Source organism: Eucalyptus grandis, chromosome 8, assembly GCF_016545825.1.
Source record: "Eucalyptus grandis isolate ANBG69807.140 chromosome 8, ASM1654582v1, whole genome shotgun sequence".
Lineage (NCBI taxonomy): Eukaryota > Viridiplantae > Streptophyta > Magnoliopsida > Myrtales > Myrtaceae > Eucalyptus > Eucalyptus grandis.
Window position 1 is genome coordinate 56153986 of NC_052619.1, and position 18317 is coordinate 56172302.

Consider the following 18317-nt stretch of genomic DNA (forward strand, 5'->3'; position numbering starts at 1 on the left):
AACAATTATTCTAATCCTAATCATCACAATAACTTAAAATAATTAAAAAATCTGGTCCGAAGTCTTACGGACCAAATTAAATAATTATTATGATTTTAACAATTAAGATTCTACCAAAAAGCCCAAAAATTAAAAATAATTAGAAAAATGATCCGATGTCTCTCGGATCAAATTAATAATTATATTAATTTTGGACAAAATCCCTATGGATAATGCATACTAAATTCATAAATATTAACGTCCAACATTACAACTTAAATAGATAAACTAAAATGAGATAAAATAAAACAAAATAAATAAAAAGAAAAAGCTAAACCACCTGAGGGCTTGCTGCAGCGTTGATGGTGCAGACGCGGCGTCGGCTGAGGGAGGAACTCTGGAGCAGTGGCGAGCGGCGACGGGGCTGCTGATGGCTACAGCGAGGCGACAGAGGCGGAGATGTTGGTGCGGGTCGCGGGTCGTCAGGCTCCGGCGAAGGGAAAACCGGCGTTGCAGCGGTTCGGGTTCTGGCTCGCGGGCGGAGGCGAAGGGTGAGCAGCAGTGGTGGAGGCGTCGTGCAGAGCGACCGCAGCGGTGGTGAGCGTCGGGGTCGTCACAGCCGCAGCAGGTGTCGGGCGTCGACTGAGGGGCAACGGAGGCTGGGTGTCGGGGGTCTGGCATCCGGTGCTGCGGTGCTCGTGGGTTGCAACGGCGTCGGCGACGGGCAGAGAGCAGGGCCGGCGGAGGCAGCGTCGCGACTTCGGGCGTGCGGAGCGACGATGCTGATGCGGTGACTGGCGCGAGCACCGACGCGGGGTGGACCAGCAGCAGCGGCGAAGCGGCGAGCAGGTGCCGCAGGCATCGCTTGTGGCCTCGAGTTGCAGGATGGCGGGCAGCAGCGTCAATGCCCGGAAAGGAGTGCTGCGACAGGCGGACGGCCGGTGATGCCTTGGCGGGGAGCGGCGGTGGCCGGCGCGAGGACGGGAGGTGGAGGCAAGGCGGAGCTGGCAGGTGCCCGCGGATGGAGGCCGGCTGGGGCAAGGATGCCCGCACGGAGAAGACGACTCGTTCGCTTCCCCTTTTTTCTTTTTCTTTCTTTCTTTTCTCTCCACTCACGTCACCTCTCTTGTGTCTTCTCTGCAATCACGTCTTCTCTCTCTTTCCCTCTTTCCTCTTTTCCTTTTTGACTTTTGAATTCGCCCACTTTTCTCTGCACCTTCTTGCACGAATTCTTTTCAATTCTGAATTTTTCGAATGCCCCTCTTGCAACCCTGGGCAGGTCAACTCCATTTTATAGTGATTTCGATCGGCCGCTTTATATGGCAAATTTTAAACTTCCATCTTATGTTGCATTAAATCATGGATGCAAATCGGAGCCTGATTTTGCAATCAGCTTGATTTTGCATCGATTCCTTCCGTTTTATGAAAATCTTGCTATTTGTTCGCCTGATCTTTCAATTCTTTCTACATTTATGAAAATCTGAATACTCATCAGAATTTCAAACTTCCATGCATAATCAATCAAATCAATTTTCTCCCTTTTTTTTTTTCAAAATGCAATTTTATTTTTCCAAAATTAGGTGTCAACAACAGAAAAGACAACAAAATAAAATCTCTATGCTACAAAGTGATGATCAAAACTAGAGTAGATCCCTTGACCCTGAAGCAACACATTTCATACTTCTATCAAGCCTCATATACCATGGTAGGAAGTAGAGAATACTAGCCAATGTTAGACCAATGTCCACAGGTAATTACTCATGGGATAAATGAGGCATTGATTAGGTAAGTGACATGAGAAGAAGTGAAAATAGTAACCTTCTAATTAGGCGCAACAAAGGCACCGGGATCGGATGGACTCAATGGATTATTTTACCAAAGCAACTGTCAGAGATTCACAATGATATATTCAACATGGTCAATAAGTTCTTCAACCAAGGTATGTTTGATTCTGACATAATTAAAACCCATATCACTCTTGTTCCAAAAGTTCCAAATCCATAAAGGATTACTTAGTATAGGCCCATTAGTCTTTGCAATTTCAACTATAAAATCACCGTAAAGGTTAATGCAAATAAACTCAAACCTTGGCTCCTAGAAATAATATCCCAGGAACAAAGTACCTTTGTCGTGGGCCATCAAATACAAGATAATATTTTGGTGGTCTAGGAGGTGCTACATCAACCCAAAGTGAGAAAAAGAAAGCGGAAATTTTAGGCAATCCTCAAATTGGATATGCAAAAGGCATATGATAGGGGAGAATGAGATTTTTTATGTAATTGTATGTTGAAAATGGGCTTCTATGAGAAATGGGTTGCATTGGTTAAAAAATATATTTCTTCGGTATCATTTAGTGCAAGAGTAAATGGGAGTCGTGTGATTATTTCCACCCAACCAGAGGAATTAGACATATGACCCACTATCACTCTATCTATTCATTATTATGGCTAATATCCTATCCTCTTTGATTTTGAAAGCTTTAAGAGATGAGAGTCTGAAGGGTATAAAACTGAATCAATATTGTCCTACAATTTCACACCTCCTATTTGCAGACGATGCTATATTTTTCTTGGATGGCACAATTATTGAGGCTCAGAACTTAGTTAATGTCTTGCACTGGTATTGTTTTGCGTCAGAATAGTCCATCAACCTTGACAATTTAGGAATTTGCTTCGGGAAAAACTGTCCTCAAGGCCTAAAATAGAATATTGCTACTAAATTAAGGTTGCTAGTGATGGAGAATTGGTAAATATCTTGGGATACCTTCTGACTGGGGTAAAAAAAGAAACAAATGTTCTCTTGGATTCTTGCAAAAGTTGACAGGAAATTAGAAGAGTGGAAAGAGAAGCTGATATCGAAAGTAGGCAAAGAAATTCTTCTCAAGACAGTAGTCCAAACATTACCCTAATTTGCCATGTCAATTTTTAAAATTCCCATATCAATTTGTAAGGCTCCAAGATTTGAATTGATGACCTTTCATTGATTTCTCTTAAATTGCATTGATTTCTCCTAAAAAATTTAACAGATTTGATAAATACCGATAACTCTCGGATGGATGCAGGCGAGTTGCAACCTACAATCCAAACCGAGGACGGGTTTTTGGAGTTAGCTCACCCTCACAAGATCGCAACCACACTTTGGGGCTTATGTTCATAATAATATTGCTTTTGGTACTCCGGAGAAACAAATCTTAATCGGAGGTTTGGAGAAAGTTACAATCAATAGGATTTTCTTAATCCTCCCTTCCCAATTGAAAGGAGAATAGCATCCTTATGGTGGAAGCAAAATGCTATGATAAATGGCATACATTGGAAAAAAATGGGACATTAAAAATAAGGAAAGATTGCGGGGGGTTAGGCTTTAGAAACTTAACTAATTTGAATAAAGTAATGCTGGGAAGCAAGCCTTGAGACTTATTGTAGACCCAACAGCCATATAGAGTAGATGGTTGAGAGGAATTTATTTACCCATGAGTGATTTCTAGACAGCAAACAAAGGTCCTCGATCCTCTTGGGGATGGCAAAGTTTAATAACGAGAAGACATACGATCCAGCCAGAAATTAAATGGGAGGTAGGGGATGCCAATAGGATCATAATTAGAGAGGATAGATGGCTAATCTCAGGCACGATAGGAGGGTCAGCAAACCGAAATGAACCTCAGTTGGTAGCTGAATTAATTAACCATAATGACAAGGGTTGGAACTTTCAACTACTATAGGAGACTTTTGAGGAAAGAATTGTATAAGAATTCTTAGCTACACCACTAAGCCTAACAACTAGACCAGACAATATGATATGGATAGCAAGCAATTCAAGCTCCTACACGGTGAAGAGTGCATACAATAAGATTCGAGACTCAAAGAAACGTTAAATGGTATAGCCCTCCACATCATACCAAACTCCGAAGAAATTATGGACCAAGATCTGGAAACTCAAAACCTATCCTAAAGTCAAAAAATTTCTATGGAGCATCTGCAACAATGCCCTACCTATGAAGGAAAATTTATGCAAGAGGAAGATTTTACCGGAATAAGAGTGTCCCTTATGTGGCAAAGGTGCAGATTCTACAAAGCACACCTTCATCTTGTTTTCCCTGGATGGAGGTGATCTATCAAGCGACAAAATTAGTGTAAACATGGCTTCAGAAATTAGCAACCGAATGGATCAATGAGTATGGGAGAATATAACTGAAAGAAAAGATTCACAAGGAAAAGCTCTGCTTGCCAAAGCAATTTGGATAGCATAGAAGGCTCGGAATGCTTGAATTTTCAAAGGAAAAAGCCCCAACCCAAGCTCAACAATAGATGAAGCATGCTATTTGACGCAACTACAGTTGAAACAAGGGAAGAGAACACCAACCGAGACCAAGTACCCCGTACGGCAGCTACAGTAGCAAGTTTGTAGACCCAGATCTGCTGCAAAATCAACATGGACGGCTCCTAGAGTAGTTCAAATTTGGAAGGAGCAGTAGTGGGCATCTGCAGGAACAAGGATGGAGCTCTCTTTGACGGGTTTGTGAGCTGGATCGTACCCCATCTACCTTGGTCGCTGAAAAACTTTCAATAAAGGAAGCCCTGCTCTCGCTAAAAAGGAAGAGAGTCACACAAACTAAACAAGACAGAGGTGTACTTGCACTTGCTCAGTGAACTGGGTTGACTTCAAATTGCTTACTAGCAATGGATTTTATAATGGGCCGGGCTAAGCCCACAACGGCTGTTCAATCCATTGTTGAATACTGCAAAGCTCTATTGGGGCAGCTCAAGGATGTGATCCTCTATTTTGAGCCGAGAATATACAATTAAGCGGCCGACTGGGTCGCTAAAGCCCACCAAGCCGATTCCCTCCAGAAGAACTGGATTACCAATCCCCCTAATTCCCTTATGTTGATTTTATGTTTGGACATCGAAATCTTATGTTTTTTCTATAATGCTAAGTTAGTATTGAAATATTGTTAATTCTAACCCAAAAAAAAAAAAAAACCGATACCATGGTCATCGAATAACCCTTCAAGTAAATAAATGAGAGAGGGCATAATTCTCCAAAACAACTTACACAATATTTATACCACAAAAATTCCAAATCAAAATATCTCTTGAAAAGAGGGCAAAATCTCTTGGCAGTTGCCCTACCAAGAAAGATAGAATTTCTTTTAGAAAAAAAAAATAAAGAAAAAGAAGGAGAGAAAAAAAAAAATTATGGCATTGAAGTTCATATAGAAGGTTGGCGAGAGACCTCATGAGCTAAGAAGTATCGACATTCTCCAAAAGCTTTTCTGTCATTTCGAATACTCTAACACGTGTCTAACACTCTTCAATACTCAATCAACGAAAAATCCGACATTTGATCAACTTTCTCGACATTCTCCGACATTCGAGTTGGAATTCTGACATGCAAATTTCTGACACATAATTCCAATATGTGAGATTAAGTTTAAAAATTTTCAATAAATGAATGGTTAAAATGTATATATGTGAAAAAAATAAAAAATAAAAATAATAATAAATTGGGAAGAAAAAAACCTAATCTTCTCTTTCCTCACCTCCCAAGTTTTTTTTTTTTTTTTTTTACACGTCTAACATGCAAGTCTAGAATGTGAATTGTTTATTTTTCTTCAAGTTTTATGAATTATTGGAATGGAGTTGAATTTGTCAAATTAATAAAATTAATAAATTGTGAATTAGTATTTTTAGTGTAAATTCATTCTATGCTTTTTTTATTAATTATTTATTTGTGAATTTGAATTATACTAATTTATTATGTATATATAAAAATATACATATGTCTCAACATGTCAAAATTCTCTACTTTTTTTATAAACAACATGTTGGTGTGTCGTGTCTTGTGGTGTCGTGTGTTGCGTATTGGTGCCGGTGTTACTTAGGGCTGTTTGGTTCGACTTTTGAGGAATGCATTTGCCAAAATGCAAATACCTTTGGGTGAAAGGGGTTTTCCGAAATGCAAATATCGTTTAGTAAAATTTACAGTGAGATACAATTTTGGCCAAACTACCGTTTGGTAAAATTTACATTTGTAAATGATTTTATTAAATTAAAAAAAAAAAAATCTATTTTCTTTTTTTGAAGTCCGGCCACCGGACCGCCGGATCCGGCAGCCGAATGGCCAAATTTGGTTGCTGGGCCGCTGGGTCGCACGACCCGGGCATTACTGAGGTCCGGCGACGGTCGCCGGGGTCGGGCGACCCTCGGCGGCGATCACCGGCGACGCGCCGCCACGTGCGACCCCTTGGCCGGCGATCGTCGGCTTCCGATCGGCTTCTCCACCGGTTGCATGAACAGTGATGAACAGTACAACTTGCATTCCGAAAATGCAAGTTGCCAATGGACCTCTACCCCTCCATTCCCTCAAACCCCTTGAAGCCCCTTGAAAATGCAATTGCATCTCCCCAAAGTTCTCAAAAAATTGAACCAAACACTACTTGCATTTGCCCAAACTCCTTTAGAGTCCCAAAGTCCCTTCCCAATGTTGAGCCAAACAGGGACATGCCCCTTCTTCCAACAATCTCACGCTGCCCTTGCTTCCAAACAAATCGCTACCCGGAATGGAAACATCCAACCTCCACAACCAAACACGAGAGAAAAGGTAGTATCATATGTTACTTCTTTTTTTAATCAAATTGTATGAATTTTAATCACTACAATTGGTATAGAAAGCTAATCCGTTAATTTAAAATTACTCCATTTAAGGAAAAAAATTTAAAATGATACATTAATTATTGTGTACACATACGTATTCAAATCTAAAGAAGTTAATATTAGGTACCATTGCATATAGCTTAGTTAACTTTCCTTAGCATATATTACGAAACACGATGGGTTTATCTATATGTTGAAATAACTTTTTTCTATCATATAACTTGTATTCAGTGTACATTAAGGAAAGCCACATTCGAACATTAAAAAGAGGAAGGAAAATTACAAATTATCTATTTTTTTAACCAAATCACAACATAATATTTTCTAGTTTAATTATTTCATAGCAAAGCTGAGAAAAGTGTCGGAGCCTTCGCCACTTGAGCCCCGTATGCGGGGGAACTCGCACATGCGGTTCTCATATAAAATTAACTAATCCAGCTATAAACTAGTAATAATTTACTAAAACTGCATTTCTCAAACTAATTGAACATATTTACTCGGTGAATTTTTTTTTCCGTTGGACCAAATCAGATTTACTTGAAAAATATCAATTCCAGTTTAGCTAGTGGTGGTATATTCATCAATAAAATGTATATTTGGAGTGGCATTATTTCAATTACTCTTATTGTTTAAGGAAGAGGAAGCGAGGTAAAATCAAGAAATCATTCACAAATCCCTCATTAATATATTAGTCCAGATATAAATCAGCTCTTGTAACCAAACATAGACGTTGCTTCGGATGTCTATTATTGTCAGGGAGGAGTCCGCCCATGATTTACAATAAATAATATGATAATTCTAATTCACGGAAAAATAGTAGCAATAAATGGAGAAAGAACCAAACATTCATCACATGCGCTGTGAAGACGGCAACAAACGCCCCTTGCTCACGCCGTTAACGAATAGTCAAAGGTAAACGGATCGAACGGATGTTCTCGCGCCACGAGAAATGGTAACTCCTCCGTCTCGTTTTCCATTATTTCTCCCTACGGAAACGTGGATCCCACGAGGGTCAATCCCCGGTCAAAGGACGCATATGCCCCTTGGCTTACCCATTAATTCTCTACTTGTGCGTAATTACAACAATGAATTATTGATTAGGTGCATGATATCTCTTTAATTCAACTAAAGAGTGACATCATCTCCATAATGCAACCAAATCCAAAGAAAATGGGACTTTAAACCCCATATCCAAGTGATCTATGAACGACATCCTTTTTTTCAATCAATTATATATACTTGGATTGGTTGGTTCTTATAAAGTGAAAATTTAAAAAACACACGTCACTTTTGAATTGATAATCATTCATGTGCCTCTATTTTTGTAAATACCCTTTATATACCTTTAAGCAAAACCTCAAATGGTAAAAAAATGGAATCACTCCTTTCTTGCAAATTTATTTTAGTATTATAGCTTATGATTTGGGTGGTTTGGTTTTTAATTGGTTTTAAGCGTTTTGGACGGGTGTGAAAAATTTAGGATCGGGACTTAGACAATTCTTTTTTTCTTTTTTTTTGAGAAAACGATAGTTAAAGTAAATAAAGATACATGGATAATTGATGTGAAGGAAGCAAAGCCTTTAAAAGCAAAATGCGTGGGGTTCACTTGCGTTCTGGACCCCACCAACGTCCACGCGCATCGCCTTCCCTCCTTCTGCGTGCGCAGACACGTGGCGCCACCACCGCCCGGCAGCTCCATCGTTCTGAACGACGACGCTTCCATCCATTCACCAATGACCATACGCCCCCGGGAACCGTCTCCCTCACCAAAATCAAAATGAAATTGAAATATAATAAAACTATAAAAAAATTTGCCATAAAAATCAAAAAAATCATGTAGGACAACGGTCCCAAAAATAAAAAAATAATTAAAAAAAGTAAACTTATTTAGGTTAGTGGCAACAGTGCCATGTAGGATAATCATGTCGATGACTATTGAATTCCGATGACGATTGGACACAATTATAATAGGTTTATAAATATTTTGCTTATTTAATTCGTATGAATATGATCTTTATCTATGTATGAATGTTGTCATTTATTAAATGGTTAACATTATGGAAAACTTTAAAGCGGCCAAATGTGATAAATTTATCTAGAACATATTTTTTGACCACCAAAAACTTTGAATCGGTCTGTGATAAATTTATCCATCATTAGTTTTCGTTAAATTTCACTGTCAAATTGATGAGTTAAACATGTATCAATATAGAGTTTTATACTCCATTTGTCACAAATATATCGGTTTATGATTTTCATAATATTATTTCATTAATTGAGAATAAATTTATTATAAATGCATTAATTTGAAATTTTTTATAATGTGTCAAATTAAAGTTTTTGTGATATTAACTCTTTATTAAACGTGTGATGTTTGCCAATCAAGCCACCAACTGGAGGCAAAACTTGAGGGTTTGTTTCCATTTGAACAATTTATAAATTCAACGTCACTTTCATCAAACTCGACCTATATATAGGCAATTAACCTATGTATATTTGAAAAGGCCATGTAGTTAGGATCTCTACTCAATATATTTATTAATTTATTGCTACGAAATTTCACTTTATATTTTAAAAAATTAAAAAAAAAGGTCAAAAAGTGAAAAAGGAAACTGTACCCTCACGCTATAATGGTCATCGATCCGTCCCCGCACTCGTCTGTTCGTACGTTGTTTTTATTTTCACCTGTGGTAGCGCCTCCAATTCAATTGGCTTTTATGTTATCATTATCTCGTGGAAAATAACACCATCTAAAAACCCCAAAGTGACACCAATGTCCTAAATTTTTTAGTACGGTTTTGTCACGGCAGTACAAATTTAAGGATTTCGGCAACACCAAAAACTTATATGATATAGATGGCAGGTTCTAAATATTCCAATTTTATTGATTTAGTTTTCAGTTTTCACTCAAAATTTATAGTAATTATTCCAATCAATTTGTGTCGAAAATCATTTACGTGGGCGTGCCACCAAAGTGGCCTATGCACGCTATAAAATAAATATACAACGCATTAAATTTCGCACGTGGTTCTGTTCTCTCTCTCCTCCTAAACAGTAAAAGGACGCATTGGAAAATGCAAATGCATTTCTTCTCTTCGCTCGAGATGTGATTTGTTGTCCTCATAAGTCACAAGCAATGAAAGGATACATTGGGAAATGCATTAGAGATCTGATTTGTGGCCCTCCTAAGGACACATTTGAAAGTGCAAATGCATTTAAAGAACGCAAAACTTTCCATCCTCTCTCTTCATTGTATCTTTCTTATTAGTCCTATCCCATCAACGCGAAGAAAGAGAAAAAGCAGGCGTCAAAGCTCGGGGATAAGAAGAACGGGAAGGTACAATTTTTTTTGGTACTCCCTCGTGCGCAGAGGGAACGCACCGATAAGACAGCCCTAAAAGACCCTAAAAACTGCTCGTTCCAACCAAATGGAAAAAAAAAAATTGTTCCAAAAATAAAACCAAATGGAATTTTTTTTACCCCAATTAAAAAAATGCAATAATCGCTCATATAAAAAAGAAATTATTTATAAGGCAAGAACTGAGATAATGTGAATAGATATTTAGAAGTCAGCTACGATTAATCGTGATATAAGTGATCATTAAGCGAATTTGGATTGGATCTTACAATTGTGCTTAATTTCTCGGTGCAACTTGTTCATCCTAGTGCCCACAAATTTTGTGTGGAATGATACTTAAAAGACGAGATGGAGGTGCTTACCGGGCGGGCTTTATAGATGAAATCAGTAATTAAATTGAGGTAATCAAAAATGCCCTAATAATGTCTAAATCTCATTAAAGCAATTAGAGAACAAAATCTATCTTTAAATAGCCATAAGATATTGTAAAGTCTAATGGGATAGAATGGAGAGGGCGGCCGGCGCACGGTGGATTTGGGGTTGCGGTGTTCACGGCAATAGTGCACATTTGTTTTTTTGGTCAAAAACAAAGGCGATAGTGCCTGCGCGGCTGGAATAGGGTGTGTAAAAAGCAGACAATAGTAACTAGACTTGACAATACTCTTGATGGTTCTCGGTGGCACATGGCAATGGTGAGGACAATAAGAGTATGCATGACAAAATTTCAGAAATTAAAAAATTAAAAATTTTAGTTTCTGATTTTTTTTTCAAATTTATTTCTGAAATAGAAATATATTCCAGAAATAGAAAAACAAATTGTATTACCAAACGGTTTCTGTTTACAAATGCATTTAGGAGCAGGAGAAACAAAAAAATAAATAAGTAGAAATTTTATCATGCACACCCTAACTTGACGAGTCAAAAGGAGGTGTCGTGCAAAGAGAGATAGATAATCCCCTTTTGTCTGCAGTGTGTCTGCTATTTTAGGTGGACGATGGCTAGAGTTTCTCTAAACTAATCACTCTTGCTTTTAAAAGAGTAATTAATAGTGAAGAAGTGACATTTATTGCCGGATACTAATTAAGAGAAATGGTAATCAGACTTGCATTGCACGCAAGGTTAACTACAATAACTTTTTTTCTTTTAAGGTCCGTTTGTTTAAAATAAAATTGTTATCTGGAAAGTTTTTTTTTTCTCATTCTCGATATTTGAATAACGGAAAACTGATTTATTAATGGTAAATATTTTTCAAGGATTGAAAAAATCAAGCTTATATTAAAAAAAAAAAAACTTTCCTTTCTATTAAGAAGAATATAATTGTTCATAAATTATCACACAAATGAAAATTAATTACTTTTCATGAAAATAATTTCCATGAAAAATATTTTCCTTTATTATGAAATTTTCAATGAAAAATGGGGGGAAAACATCATGAAAAAGGAAATTACCTTATGAGAAATCATTTTTCAAAAAAATAGTTATTTTTCTTTTGTTTGGTCATATGTGACTGAAAATGTTTTTGTATTTGGATCTCATTTGGGAATAACCAAACGCCATCTCTTTACTCATATGACTTCATGCATTTACAATACGTCGAGCTTGTTATTTATTGGCGGTATATTTACAATTTTTTTGGAAATGTCGACAAAGAGGTGTAATTAGATAATTTAAATTTTCACTAATTTAACAAGGCAGGTTCTAGAGGAGACTATCGCACTGCAAGTAAAATCGAAAAAATTCACATTCAAATGGATAAAAAGAAATTTAATAAGGACAAGAAACCTCAACTTCAGGTCATTTAAATCATCACTAAAATCATGGATCACTAGTAAAGAAAAAAACGATTATGGCCAAATACCTTAATAGTCATGGATTCACTGAAACGAGCACAATGGAAGATTATCGGACGGATTACCGCCGACATTAATGCTGGTTATTAAGCTTCCCTCCGTCGACGATGAGTTCGCAAACGCAATACTCAGGTGGTTACAGCGTGCTTCAACAAGCACGTAGTCCCCCTTAAACCACGGGCCAAACTCCGTCGTCCCCAGCATCCGCAGGCCCAACCCGACCACCACCATCCCTCGAGACCTCTGCTCTAGATTCATCTTCCTGATCACCGACGCCTCTGCCTCCGCCTCCGCCTCCTCCTCGGACCTCTCTGACCATGTCCTCCTGGTCGCCTCTATCACAATGCTGCCGGGTGTCCGCAATACGAATGGCTCCACCGACCCCACTGCAAAGGGCCGCACCGCGTCCCAACTGTAATACAAGAAGCACTCTACTTGCTTAAACAGGTAGGTCCCGCGGATACCCAGTCTCTCTGCCAGCAGTGTGGCTTCCCAAGTGGCGTTGGACACCATCAGCCCCGTAACCTTCAGGGTGGGGTATGAAGGCCCGATCAGGAAGGCAGCGACTAATGGGAGGACCACCAAGACTACCCCACTGGCCGCCACGGCAGCCATAATGTAGCAGAACACCTCCCATTCGGAAAGGCCGGCATCACACTGAGGCGGGTGGGAGCGTCTGACCGCCCCAGCTTGACGACGGGGGCTACCGACGGCCGACGCCGCCGAGGGCGAAGGATCTGCCGTGGAAAGAGTGGAACGCGAAGGATCTGCCATGGAAAGAGGAGAGGGTGGCGGTGGAGGACCAGATGATTAGGGTTTTGTCGAGGGAGGCGGACGCCAGGAGGGTGCCTTCGTTGGAGAACTTGACGCAGGAGACGCCGCCGGTGTGGCCGGTCAGGGTCTTCAGGTGGCGGTACGGCTTGTAACCCGGCGGCGGCGTGACCACGGCGGCGCTACCGCTGGATTTAGTTTCTAGGAGATAAAAGAGAAATATAACTTCACGCATAACAGAATAATATTGAAATTACTAATAAAGAATATCTTTAGGGGGAAAAAGGGATAGTAATCCCCAAAATATAGGATCTTGCTGCGCTGGTCCTCTCCAATGGCTAATTATTGGCGCTTGCCGAGGCCGGTGGTTGGGGCGCGTTTAGTAACGATTGTTTCGGGAGGAGAACAAAAAATAAAAAGAAAAAGAAAGAAGAGAAGAAAATATAAAATTATTAAAAAATTCGATTTTTTTTTTTCAGTTTGGAATACGGCGGAGACCACCTTTGGAAGAGGAAGTCTCCAAAACGAGTGAATATTAAAGTTGCGAAGAATTTTTTTTTTTTTTTTTAAAGTTGCGAAAAATTGATTAGAAAATCATTCTGGATACCCCAATCCAGAATCAGTTGGAAAATTCTGGAGAGCCTAAATCCAGAATCAGTTGGAAAATTTTTATCATATAGAGACTTTTACGCATTGATGTTAAAATTTGTCTTCTAATGCCATAATCAATTGGAAACGTTTATCTTTATTGACTTTATATTTCATAATACCATAAAATTCCAAATTAAAAATAAAATAAAAAACACTCAATAAAATGCAAATTGGCCGTATGTGTGTGAGAATAATTTTTATAATGTTATATCTAATTATTGAAATATTAGACTTCGGTTACTTAGACCCATATAGCTATTTAATGTTGATCATTAACTGAAAATAAGCCAAGACATTTAATGTATTATTTCTCTGATTTTCATTGCTTTTTTTTTAAAGGGTTAATACCTTGAAAAACCCCAAACTGGTACAATTGTGATAAATTTATCCCAAACTATTTTTTTACCACTAACAACCCCAAACTAGTATACTTTTGATAAATTTACCCAAAAGCTGGTACACTTGTGACAAATTTACCCTCTGTTAATTTTTGTTAAATTTATCAAATTATTAAGTTAAATGACACGTGACAGTTGATTCATATACCAATTTGGGATTTTACGCTCCGTTTGTTACAATTTACAATTTTTGTGATTTTTTTGTGGTATTAATTCAATATAGTTGAGAGTATATTTGTCACAAATTTATTAGTTTGAGATTTTTGCAGTCAAATAAATTAGTTTTGGATAAATTTGTCATAAATATACCAGTCTATGGTTTTTTTTATGGTCAATCGGGGTAAATTTGTCACAAGTATACCAGTTTGGGGTTTTTTATGGTCAAAAAAATAGTTTTTGGTAAATTTGTTACAAGCATACCAGTTTGGAGTTTTTCAGGATATTAACCATTTTTTAAATAAAGAAAACCCCTCACATCATACCATAAACAAAACAAAATAACTCAATTTGTAAGGAAATTTTGAAATTGTTCATTATTTTTGCATAACTATAAGATTAGAATGTCAAATTACTCCTTAATCTATATAAATGTTATGGCTATCTATAAAGGTTATGACTACCCTCTAACAAAACAAAATTGTAATGGATAAACAAAAAACCGAATTACGAAATTTTTTAATATAAGACCAAAGAATTTTGTTAATCAGATTGATACACAAGCTAACTCAAATTATGTCAAACTTTATCTTCGTTAAACTAATCATGATAATTTACAAAAAGATTACCTTGCTAGTGAAATAAAATGGAAGTTCGATTATGAAAGAGACACCTAAAATTACAAATCTCGCTCCTCCACAATTCTTCGCTATGTAAGCTCTAAGGTCAATCTTAAAATATACATACTTTAGTCCATAAGCACGTGAAAGGTCATGTCCTTTCAGCCTTTAAAAAATAAAAAGAAGAAAAAATTTGGCTAACGAGACAAGCCGATGACGCCCCTAAATTTTGGGGTCAGGCCTACCTTTTCCATAGCGTTCAGAAGATCTACTAGTCTTTTGAAATCTAACAGGCCCCATAAACAGAAATCTCCTTCATTTATTATTTGCTTCTTCATAATAAATATTTTTTCTGCTGCTAATATTCTGAATTGAATTTGCAGGTCTTCAGAAGGAAAAGTTTGCTGCAAAAAAGATTCCTCTCCCGTCAAGTTAGATGATTGTTGTAATAAGTTAATAACTTGATTATTATTTTCATTTTTCGTTTGTTAGGAGGAATTCAATTTGAATAAATATGCCTCAAATAGGTTGTTAATTTCATGAATCGAATAAGATATATCAGCTAAAATCATGTTACTACTTATATGAAGGATCGAATTTGTTTGGAGACAACATTCTTGCTCGGTATAGATAACGGGATATACCTAAGTTGGGGAGCATAGGAAAAAACTTTTGTTAAGAACAACTCTCTTTGTTAATATGAAAGTCTTTTAATAAAATTAGAGATATTAGAAAATATCATGGATTAAATTATAAAGGGTTGTTACAAATAGGTGGTGAGCATGGTCCGGGTTGGTCAGGCCACCCCTAACCCTAGGGACCAACCCGTCTGGTGTCGGTCCTCAATTTTAGGACCAAGGACCAAGACCTATTAAGCGCTGGGACCAAGGACCGGACCAACCCAATGGGTTCGGTCCGGTTCAGGTCAACCAGGACCGATCTATAATTTTTTCATCTTTTTTTTTTTTTCGTACTCCAAAAAAAGTAAACATACAAAAGTATCTCAATCAGTGTATGAAATCGACAATGTAGCATATAAGACAAAAAAAAGTATCTCAATAATTTTTTTTCGTCTTGTATATACATAACTAGATCTAATGAATTTTTTTCATCATGCATATACATAACTAGATCAAACACAAAGCTTCCCAGGTTCTTCTCCAACAGTAGATAAGCCACTAGGACAGAAGGAAAAAACAGGCCTAACTCTACGGTCTATCTAAATGCCCGCATTCCAAAATTGCAAGAGCCATAGTGATTTGAATAGAATATACATTATACAGAAAAGGTATTAGTTTTACAGACAGATTATTCACCGGAGGAGAACCCATTTTTCGCATTGCAAGATCTACAACGCTCCTCGGACAGTACAACAGTGTCTCGGATGTCGCTGATAAAGCCTCGGCACTAGTCACAGGACATCTTTTCTGCGACAACTATAGCCTTGTCCGGCTGCTCCTGTGCTAAATCTTCCTTTTCAGCTTCTGCAGCTACTTCAAGATTTGCTCCCGAATGTTGTCGATGGTAACGCAGAACCACGACAGATATGAACGCTGTCAAGAGACCAATACCAAACTGTCAAGTTAAGTAGACACTGATGCTCTGAACAAGTTTAGTCGTCAACAACTACTTCACAAAAGTCTACACCGTGTCTTAAATTTCAGAGACTCGTCTTTTAAGTTCACCTGTGAGCAAGCGAGTTTTTATAGTCGTCAGGTTCCAGAAGGCCATGATTGCTGATGCGGCCACGATTTTCTTGTGGGAGCAAGCAACCCACGCTTCAAGAACCCACCATTTGGAGCACTCAACTATACAAACCGAGGTACGCTTAGTCTATAAGCATAAGCAGGTAAAATTTATATACGTTATCAGCAAACGTATGTACCTTTTTGGCTTATCCGAGCTGAATAGCGCAAGTATAGTTTCGGGGCGGTGAAGCTGACAAAGAACCCTGCTCAAAGTAAAAAAGAATAAGGCATTAATATTCATTGCAAAACAGGTTCTCACTTTGGTGCAGTACAATTATGAGCTTGCTCTCACTAACCAATTGCGCATAGCCTCCGAAGCGTGATGAGATGGCCATATTCAGCTCCAAGAAGGAGAAACGGAGCTACCTGATCAGGAAAAAAAAAAAAAAAAAGTCGATCAAGGATGAACGACCTAAGCAATCTGCACATAAGGATTGAACATGAATATTGAATACTAGCCCACCACCACGACATACTTTTAGGGTCATGGATGGCTCTCCCGAGAAAAGCTCTCGCCTCTTTGAAATTGCGAGATTAGCAGCAGGAAGTATCAATCTAGCCACTCTCAAGATGTCATCTTCTTTTAACTGGATGTCACGCCTCTTCTCAATATTATTCCTGCATCAGCGCTGCACCTTAGCTCACAAATTTATCCAAATGGAGAAACAGAGCAAACACTAGAGTGAGACTATACCTTTGACAGATGGAATTGGAGAAGAAAGATAACCCCAACAAGAGAAGCCCCAGTTGGCAAATTGCAGAGAAAATGCTTATAACATAAGCCATCACGAAGATAATCAGATATCACCCTTCACCAGGTGCTCTTGCAATCAAAAACCCATGTAGACATAAGCCAAACAAACAAAAAATGACTTCATCACACCTGAAGCTGATTCCTTGAGCAAAGCAAGAAGACAAGAAGCAGAGAGACCCTACACCAAACCAGAGTGTCGATTTCGCGACATCTCTCCACAATATCAAATCAGTAATCCCCTGTCCGATTCGGTCCAGATTCTTATTGTCCCTCAGTAAAATCAGTTCCTTCACAAAAAGCAAATCGAACATCCAACTCTGCAAGATTAGGAACATCCATCAACAATGCGGCATTGTGCAACTAAACTATAAATACCATTAGGGTTTCTAATTAGGGATTCTTCTTTTTCCTTCTGATTTACTCGGCGATAAGCAAGGCGACCGGCGCGAGTGGTGAGCGGCAAGTGCGAGCATCGAGTGGGGCGAGCGTTAACTGGCGAGCGGCAAGAGTTGAGCGAGGCTAGCGGCGAGCGGCGAGCGTTAAGCAAGGCTAGCGGTGAGTGGCGAGTGGCGACTAATACCTAGCCAAACCGGTCACGTACACGAAGCAAACATGGAAAAAACAAATCAACACAAATCAAGAGCATACATGAGGTTGAAGATCTCAAATGAAGCACAAAGTAGAACTCACTAGCCAAGTTGTGTTCGGAAAGCAAGGGCGAGCTGAGCGTTAGGGTTTCTAATTAGGGCTTCTTCTTTTTCCTTCTGATTTCCTCGGCGATAAGCGAGGCGACCGACGCGAGTGGCGAGCGCGAGCGGCAAGTGCGAGCATCGAGTGGGGCGAGCGTCAACTGGCGAGCGGCAAGAGTTGAGCGAGGCTAGCGGTGAGCGGCGAGCGTTAAGCAAGGCTAGCGGTGAGTGGCGAGTGGCGAGGGTTGAGTGAGGCCAGCAACGACAGCAAAGGGCTTGTAGCAAGCGGCGAGCGGCGCGAGCGGTGAGCGGCGCGAGCGGCACGGGCAACCAGAGGCGAGCAAGGATGCTGTTACTTTTGATTTTGGCAAATTTGAAGAACAAAGAAGACAAAATGGAAGAGAACATACCTTGGGGAAGGAAGCCGCGAGGAGATTTACGGCGTAGACTTTCCACCGTTTTGGACGTTGCGAGTCCGTCACTGTGAAGACTCCATGGTCTTCACGGTGAAGAACACTCTGGATTGTGGACTCTGGAGAACATTCTTTGGAGTTTGGACTCTGGAGGACGCCGTGAAGACTGAAGACCTTGACGGCGTAAATCACGCCTTTTGGATGCCGTTTGTCCAAGACAGTGAGCTGAGGAGTCAACTTTAACCTAATTTTACTTAGGTTTGACCGTTTTAATATA

General features: G+C 39.0%; 2 protein-coding genes across 6 annotated transcripts in view; both read right to left on the bottom strand.

The window, feature by feature from the left end:
* The window catches only part of LOC104415161 (glyoxysomal fatty acid beta-oxidation multifunctional protein MFP-a), a 44581-nt gene that overhangs the window by 16729 nt on the left and 9535 nt on the right, over nt 1-18317 (bottom strand). The window lies entirely within an intron of this gene.
* Nucleotides 15759-18185, bottom strand: LOC120287704 (reticulon-like protein B18). 5 transcript variants are annotated; one of them, XM_039300943.1, is made up of 9 exons: nt 18038-18185; nt 17629-17902; nt 17068-17518; nt 16879-16953; nt 16661-16802; nt 16481-16550; nt 16322-16387; nt 16122-16244; nt 15759-15989 (listed from the first exon to the last, which is right to left on the bottom strand). In XM_039300943.1, the coding sequence occupies exons 3-9, from the start codon at nt 17271-17273 to the stop codon at nt 15844-15846; spliced, it is 828 nt and encodes a 275-aa protein (XP_039156877.1). In that variant the 5' UTR covers nt 17274-17518; nt 17629-17902; nt 18038-18185; the 3' UTR covers nt 15759-15843. The 5 variants fall into 5 exon arrangements, with proteins under 5 accessions (XP_039156877.1, XP_039156879.1, XP_039156880.1 ...); XM_039300945.1 differs by lacking the exon at nt 18038-18185 and having other exon boundaries at nt 17068-17255; nt 17360-17518; nt 17629-18023; XM_039300946.1 differs by lacking the exon at nt 18038-18185 and having other exon boundaries at nt 17068-17225; nt 17314-17518; nt 17629-18023.

Bases quoted from the DNA above. Each gene is read 5' to 3' on its own strand.
- LOC120287704 (XM_039300943.1), bottom strand. From the start codon at position 17,273: ATGTTCCTAATCTTGCAGAGTTGGATGTTCGATTTGCTTTTTGTGAAG. The intron at 16,551-16,660 runs GTATGTCGTGGT...TTTCCTGATCAG, and splicing joins AGCCATCCATGACCCTAAAA to GTAGCTCCGTTTCTCCTTCT. The intron at 16,245-16,321 runs GTACATACGTTT...CGGTTTGTATAG, and splicing joins AGCTCGGATAAGCCAAAAAG to TTGAGTGCTCCAAATGGTGG.